The sequence below is a fragment of the Mastigoproctus giganteus genome, chromosome 10 (genome assembly GCF_048544385.1).
Source record: "Mastigoproctus giganteus isolate SK-2022 chromosome 10, ASM4854438v1, whole genome shotgun sequence".
NCBI lineage: Eukaryota > Metazoa > Arthropoda > Arachnida > Uropygi > Thelyphonidae > Mastigoproctus > Mastigoproctus giganteus.
In genome coordinates this window covers 151,437,333-151,445,629 of record NC_143584.1, presented here as the reverse complement: position 1 = coordinate 151,445,629, position 8,297 = coordinate 151,437,333, and the positions used below count along the sequence as shown (strand labels likewise).

Genomic DNA, 8,297 nt, shown 5'->3' with positions numbered 1-8,297 from the left:
GACACCACGGGCTTTCCTGGCTGCCTGTTTACATTGTTCAGAAAACTTCATATCTGCTCATATTGTAACTCCCAGATCCCTTTCCTCCACTGTTTTTAATTCAACCCCACAAAGTATATAATTAATTTGGGAGTTGTTATTCCCCAAGTGTAAGACCTTGCATATAGCTGCATCAGAAGATAGCTGCCACTTCTCTGACCATTTAAGTCGTTCAAGTCATCCTGAAGGAGCGATGCTTTGCACTGATCATCAATGACTACCAGTCTTTACATCTGCAAAGTATGACATCACACCTATCCTTTCATCGATCTCATTTATGAAAATGAGAAACAACAGTGGTCTAAGAACTGATCCTTGGGGGACTTCACTCCTGACATCTGAAGAATATCCACTAATAACAATCCTCTGTGTTCTGCCCTGCAGCCACCCAGCAGTCCTTCTTCGAATATTTGAACAGCAATTCTGACCTGTTCAAGCTTATACAGTAACTTCTCATGAGGGACTGAGTGAAATGCTTTGCTAAAATTCAAATAAACTATGTTGACATTGTTCCCTACATTCAGCTCACAAGGAACTGTGTCAAAATAGTTTACTAGGTGCTGACCGGGCTAGCCGGGTGGGTAAAGTGCCTGCCTGGCAACCCAAAGGTCGCGGGTTCGAATCCCACCTCGGGCTTGGATCAAAAGTACTGCAAAAACCTTGGTAGGTGCATTATGGCCACAGAAGCCGATGCGCCAACAACTACCAAAAAAAAAGCCTACTAGGTTAAACATGATTTTCCTGTGACAGAACCATGTCATATGTCCTTTCCTTCAGAATGCCATATCAATCTAAATGTCCCTGGATTGCACTCTTAATTATTGTCTCTGAGATTTTTCCTATCACTGAAGTGAGACTAACCATTATTTAGTTACCAACTTCCTTCTTAGAACTGCTTTTATGTATTGGTGATATGTTGGCACTTCTTTAATCCAAAGGAATGTCCCCCAAGTTTAAAGATGCCCTCATAATTAATCTCAGTGGTTCAGTGCAGTAGAAGGATATTATTGGAATGCAAGTGATGGAAATAAAGTTTCTGAGAGGGTGTGTGGAAAGACCAGGAGAGATAGAGTAAGAAATGTGGCCATTCTGGAGAATGTAGAAGAATGATTACAAGAAATGGTTGAGGAACAGACAGAGATGGTTTGGCCATGTAAAGAGAATGGAGGATAACAGACTGCCAAAGAGGATGTTAGAAATGAAAATGGAGGGTAAAAAACCAAGGGAAGGCTGTAAAGGAGATGGCAAGAAGAGGTTAAGAGAAATGTGGAGTGAAGAGGCATTTGCTGGGGGGGAAGAGAGGGAGAGTGAAATGTTGGAAGGTAGAGCTAAATGGTGAAGGCTGGTTTCCTTATCGACCTGGTAAGAAGCTTTGGATTGACAATGGATAAGTTTAGAGAAGTTGTTTGTATGTCAAGGTCAGTATAATGAATATATAATAGCATTAGGTTTATGGGGAATCAGTTGGGACCTACCACATAGGTCATTATTATATAAATGCTAGGACATTAAGAAGAGTGTTGCTATAAAGAGCTTCGACTATACATATATCCTTGGTAATGTATAGAAGATAGAGGGCTAGGCCAATTGCTAGTGTTATTGAGTAAATATCACACCAGTTGGTGCATCAGCAACTATTATTTAGCATATAGCTAAAAGAATGTAACACTAAAAGTCACTTCTAATCTATCACATTATACGATGTATTTTTGTTATTATTATTCTTCCTTTTTACTAATTATTATTTTTTTTGTTGAAGAGTTGTTAAAATGAGTCAACCCTTTGTAAAGAGTTTGTGTGGGAGGGGAAGAGCAAAGCAGTAAACAGTAAAAAAATGAAAAATAGTATACTGTTATTTTCCTATATATTTTAATCTGTTATTTTCCCATATATTTTAATCATTGAATCATGTATTAAAATATTTTTCTAAACAGTATTAAATATTCTTTGGTCTACCCTAAATTCCTTCATGGCCTTTGAGAAATAGTTTTCTTTTCTTTTTTTTTTTTTTGTTTCATATTTTAACTATCTCTTCTTTCAACAGATTCTGCAGTTGAACAGCCTACATCATCTGTTGATGAGTCATATTAAAATTTCTTTGTTTCACTATGATTATTGTTATGGATAGTATAGGATTATTGAAGCAGCTTGAATTACTTGATAACCAGGACCGTGTTCAAGTGTATAAAGATCTTAACAGGTAGTTACTTGAAACTTTCTACTTATGATAATTTTTAATTCATTTGAATATAAACCTGGATATATTTTTACTTTTCATAAACATTTCTTTGTAGCAATGCCTAATAGACAACATTTCAGAAAACATTTTATCTTTTTCTAATATGTGCATAATTTACAAAGTATATTTATATCTTATGTTATATTCTTTGAAAATATGATGAGCATTATGACACAATTCAATGTTTGTCTCATTCTGAGATTGGAATAGATCCAATGTTGAGACAAACATTGGATCTATCATATGATTCAGAACCAGGATGATGATTTCATGGATGAGAATTCACGTCACTTCATAAGATATATTTAATTGGGGAGAAGGGGAACACATTTCAGAATAACTGCTTTAGATGCAGACATTAATGTCTTATCCTAGCATTAAATGAATCTGAATTGGACTGACTAAATGTCAACTTTTTAGGAGGAGTAGGTGTAACTATGAATTCTGCCACCATGGGGGAACAGAATTCATTGTTACACCTCCCATTGGGACCTGGTGCTACAATAGTTTTTTCTCTGTTTAAGGAAGTTTCTGCGCAGTTGGTAAATAATCTTTTTATTCATTACTTTGCTAAATTCTGCTTGTTAGGAGTCTGAGAAGTGTGGATATTTTTTTGTTTAGATCCTATAGCACTGCTTATATATTTTTTTTCATTGGTATGGCATATCTAAAAATGTTATTATTTCAAGCCCATTTATCTTTTATCTCTTATTGGACCATAATACAGTATGTTGAAATATCAAAACAATATGAGGCAATTAAGCCTTTATGCTATCATCCCCATTCAGGTTATTGATAAAAAAATAATAATAAAAAATAACTAGGAAAAGAATTGCGTATCTGTCGACCTTTGGTTTTATAGGAAGATTTTGAAATCCTTGTGCATTTTTGGCTTTACTGGATTTTTGTCAAGTTTCTGATATGTTTTTTAAATATAGATTTGCCAAATGCACTGTATTGCCAAAGGTAATCAAATACCTGCATGTTTTAAAGAATCTTTTATTGATGCAATATTGAAAAGCCTTTGACCTTAATTACACACTGTATCTTCATTGGTAGACTGATGCAATTTTTGAGAAGAGGGAGATGTTATTTTGGCCCATCATTGCACTGGTCATTCAGCCACTGATTGGGGGTGCATTTGTCTGTCCTAAAGCTGATGTTCCATTTTATCCAACAGGTATTCAGTGGGGTTAAGGGCAAGCCCATTTCTTCAAACCAAGTCATTTCAGACTGTGCATTATGACATGGTCCATTATCATGCAGCCACAGTGTAGGAGATACCTCCTACACTGTGGCATTGACATTCTGGAGTTGTCCAGAATGTCAATGACCAGTGAGTTGCAAGTCAGGCATTTTGGCACTGTGCATTGCATACTGTGATGTTTGGTTTGTGTGCTGCAGATTTTCTGTAAAATCTGATGCTGTGCAGCTCTCTATAGATTTTGATGTACTAATATCAGTTTCTCTTGATTAATAGTATTTAATAAGGAGTGATGGGATCTGCATACTACTGAGGTCTGAGCACCCTCTGGTCTGTGTCAGTTTGTGATCTTCCTGAATGTTTTCCACTTGTAGTAGCAATATGGTATTTCTGTTTGGTTTTTCATCATTCACCATTGGTCTAGGGAATTGCAGTTTTGTTGGCATGAAGAGATTGATTGCTAATGTGGCATCTTACAATGACTCCCTGTTAGAAGTCTCTGAGCCCAATGCCTCAACTTGCCATCTACTGTATTTTGTTAATTGCTTACTTCTAGTATGAATGAAATTGCTTTTATACTTAATCTTGACACGTGGATGGCAGGTGTGATTCATACATGAGGAGTTCAGGTTTGAAAATGGCAGAAGGTTATCAAATTGTAGCAGTGTGCCTAATGATTTTGTAATAACTGAGAGCAAAGTGGAGGAGAAATTGTTGAAGTTAAACATAAGAAAGGCACCTGGGGTGGATGGGATCTATCCAGTTATATTAAAGGAGGTGGCAAAGCAACTAAGCAAACTCTTAGCCATAATTATGAGAGCATCCTTAGACTCAGGGGAGGTCCCCATGGACTGGAGATGTGCAAATGTATCCCCAATTCACAAAGGGGGATCGAGGGGTGACACGAGTAATTACAGACCAGTTAGTTTAACTTCTGTTCCGGGTAAAATAATGGAGTCACTGGTTAAAGATGCATTGCAGGATCATCTAGAGAAGACTGCAGCAATAATTCAGACACAGCATGGGTTTGTTAAGGGAAAGTCTTGTCTGACAAATTTGATAGGATATTATGGTGTGGTTACAAAGGAACTGGATGCAAAAAATAATTTTGATATCATATATTTGGATTTCAGGAAAGCTTTTTACACTGTTGCGCATGGAAGACTATTGTACAAATTGGAGCAGAATGGTATTAAGGGTAAATTGCAACAATGGATAAAAGGATGGTTGAGTTGGAGAAGACAGAGGGTGGTAATTAATGGGTGCTGCCCTTCGTGGACTAATGTTATTAGTGGATCCCACAGGGTTGGGTGTTGGGTCCTCTGTTGTTTTGTATATTTATCAATGATATTGATGAAGGTATATCAGGCTTAGTGTCGAAGTTTGCAGATGATACAAAGGTTGGCAGGGTTGTTAATGACAGTAATGGCAGTGCGCTACTGCAACAGGATCTAGATAATTTGGGCAGATGTGCTAAGAAGTGGCAACTGAAGTTTAACCTTGACAAATGCAAAGTACTGCATATGGGTAGAAGTAACACGAGAGAAAAGTACCAACTGTGTGGTACTACACTTAAGATGGTAGAAAATGAAAAAGATCTGGGAGTAATTGTGCAGTCAGATATGAAGTTTTCTGACGATGCAGACAGGCTGCCAGGGTAGGTCATGGGGTTTTGTCAATGATATATAGGAATTTTGCTAGCAGGGAAAAGGAGGTGATTGTCCCTCTGTATAAGGCAATGGTCAGGCCACGCCTTGAGTACTGTGTACAGGTCTGGAGGCCTCATTTTAGGAAGGATGTAGATTTGCTTGAGCATGTACAGAGAAGGGCAACAAGATTGGTGAGGGGAATGAAGGGATCCTCTTACCAAGAGAGGCTTAAGTTCTGCAAATTGCAGTGGCTGGAGACGAGGCACCTTTGCAGTGATCTGATTGAGGTGTATAAGGCCTTGAATGGGTTGAGCACGCTGAATTCTGATGGGATCCTTCCACGTGTGTTCAGATTACAAACCTAAGGGGGCATAAATTCAAATTAAGAAAAGACAGATGTAGAATAGATGTGCAGAAATTTGCCTTTAGCCAGTGGGTGGTTAATTGCTGGAACAAACTTCCATCTGTTGTTGTGGAAGTTGATAGGTTAAATAAATTTAAGGAGAAACTGGACAGGCATTTGGAGGGAATGGTGTAATTTTTTTTTTTTTTTTTTCTTTTTGGCTGATGCTGCATAAGCTCATACACTTGCTTTTTTGCATCACATGCCACTACTACTACTATTTTTATTCTATTCTCTCTGGATATTTCTAATAATATATTATATATCACTGTTGCCTTCAGTACCTCCATTTGATGGCTCTGCTCATCTGTAGGGCAGAGTGCAGCATACACTGAGTGATGTATGATTTGCTATGTAGTTTTCATTTTATCTTGGCATCTGGTGATGTTTCACTGTTTTCTGTGTACAGAATATTTTCAAAAATATTCCTCAAAAGATTATCCTTGAGAATTATCCATTGTTAATCATATGATATCTTGAACTGTGCAGTCCGGTTTGGAGATCTTATTTTAAGGAAGTAATTGATGTTGCGGGTGCAAAGGAAAACAACTGGAAAGTTTGTTTCATACAAATATTTTTACTGGAAATATCTTCCATTCTGTTTGGATATCTGCTTGAAGTGTTTAAGGCATTGTAAAGGTTGAAATTAAATACTGGGGAGGCATATTTTCTTTCTACGATAATGCAAATGAAAGAATATAGATTAAGATAATTGTAGGATGGAAAACTTGCTTTTAATCAAAGAGTTATTAATTTTTGGAACAAACTACTATTTAGCCTTGTAGTGAGAAGGCTTACATTAATCTTAGGATTACATATCTATTTGGAAGAAATAAATAAAATATGAAACTGGGGTGCAACCTAAACTTTTCTTTCTGGCATTTTCTGCCATTTTAATATTAATACTAAGTCTTGAAATAGTTGAACAGGTTTTTTTAATTCTGGAAACTGTAAAATCTCTCACTTTACAATCTACAATTCTTTAAAATCCTGCACATTTTTACAAAAAAAAAAAAAAGGAGTTTACCATCTGTAGATATTAAGAAAGCAATCCAACACTCATATCAGTGTGTCATACACATTTGCCTTTAAGAACCCATGCAAAAAAAAAAAAAAAAAAAAAAAAGAGTGCGACATTTCTCTCTTTTAGTGCTATCCCTTATTCAGTGAACTTTATAATTTAGCATGAACAGCTCTTGCAAATTACAGCTGTGGCTGGTCATATAGCACTTGTATGAACTGGTGACCAGTTTGATGTGACTTCAGAACAGCTGAGAGCAAAGAAAGATAGAAACTGGATTTATTTACATCAGCTGAAAAAAATGCATGTTTCCTTAAATCTATGGTTGTTCTTTTCTATGAACAGAGACTTACAAGTTGACATAACCAATAGATTTAAAACCACACAACCAAGGCTTTTGCCACCATTATAGCTAGTCAAGGTGTGAGTAAATTGATTGAATTTTTCCAAGTACATTTCGAAATCATAATGTCACTTAATTTAAAGATTGCAAACACCCCTTTGTGATTATTCTTTGAGAGAAGAGTTAATTTTTTTTTATCCTCAAGTGCAAAAGTAATTTTTCTTATCAGTTTAGATCAGTGCTTCTCAAACTTTTTTGGATCACCCCCCCCCCCCGGTTGGATCACCGCTCCCTAAAAAAAAGCCCTCGCCAGGGCCTTTTTTTTTAGCCCACCAATATAAAGTGAAGCTAAATAACTGAAATGATTTTGTCTGTTTGCCTCCAAAAACGTAAATGCAGCCCTGCATGTATGTGTGTGAATTATAAAGAAAACTATTTACTGCACTTTATTCCTTCTTCGTAAAAAATTACAACTACATAAATAAAGTCAGTTATAGCCACTTAAATTAAGTCATAAAAATTAAAGTTAATTACATAAATAAGTCGTGATATTAATGGAAATAGTTAATTATATTTTAATATTTAATGCAATGGATGAGCTTGGTGGAGATTTATTAGCTTATCAATATTAGGTTTAATATCTGTAAGTAGAAGTCGTAAATCGCCACAATTAACAACATCCAGACAATTTCTTTGTTTTGTCAGTAATTGAGATACAGTACTTAAACCAGTTTCGACTAGATACGATGTTGGAAAGAAATAAGTAATTTTTTTACAATTCCCCACAATGCAGGATAATGGTCAGGGATTTTCTTTTGTAACCAAAATTCCTGATATGAATTTTGAAATTTTGGCTTCAGTTCAACTTCATTTTGTAATTTAATCAATTCTTTTTCTACAAAAAGTTCACCATCATCATTATTTAAAAAAGGATTTATAACCCAATCTGTAATTTTAAAATTAAGGAGAAATATTTGCATATGTAGTATGCAAATTTTTCTGGAAGTATTTGCATATGTACATTTCTAGATGATTACAAAAAGTTTGTAGAGTTTCATCAGCTATTTTTTCTTTTTTCTCTATTTCCAACAGATTTGGAAATTGATACAATTCATGTCGTCCTACATAGCTTTAATTTTGAAATAAATGCTGAAATTTGAGTTTTCGCCTTAATAAGAGTTACATCTTGTTCTTGTAAATGTAAGTTCATTGAGTTGAATCTAGTAAATAAATCTGCAAGATAAGCAATATCAGTTTTCATTTTCTTGAGGTCATTACTAAGGTCATTGTTCCTATCTTCAAAAAAACTCTACAACAGTATCAAAGAGTTCATAAAATCTGTTGAGACAGTTGCCTTTTGACAGCCACCAAACCTCGGAGTGAAGCAGCAATCGTTCAA

The 8,297-nt window shown here is 35.6% G+C and overlaps 1 protein-coding gene across 1 annotated transcript in view; it reads left to right on the top strand.

Moving 5' to 3' along the window:
• The first annotated feature begins 2,092 nt into the window (after positions 1–2,092).
• Rif1 (Rap1 interacting factor 1) overlaps positions 2,093–8,297 on the top strand; it is a 276,189-nt gene continuing 269,984 nt past the window's right edge. The window contains exon 1 of the mRNA XM_090383047.1: positions 2,093–2,239. Within this exon, the coding sequence (XP_090239173.1) occupies positions 2,148–2,239 (92 nt within the window). The 5' untranslated portion in view covers positions 2,093–2,147. The remainder of the gene's footprint in view (positions 2,240–8,297) is intronic.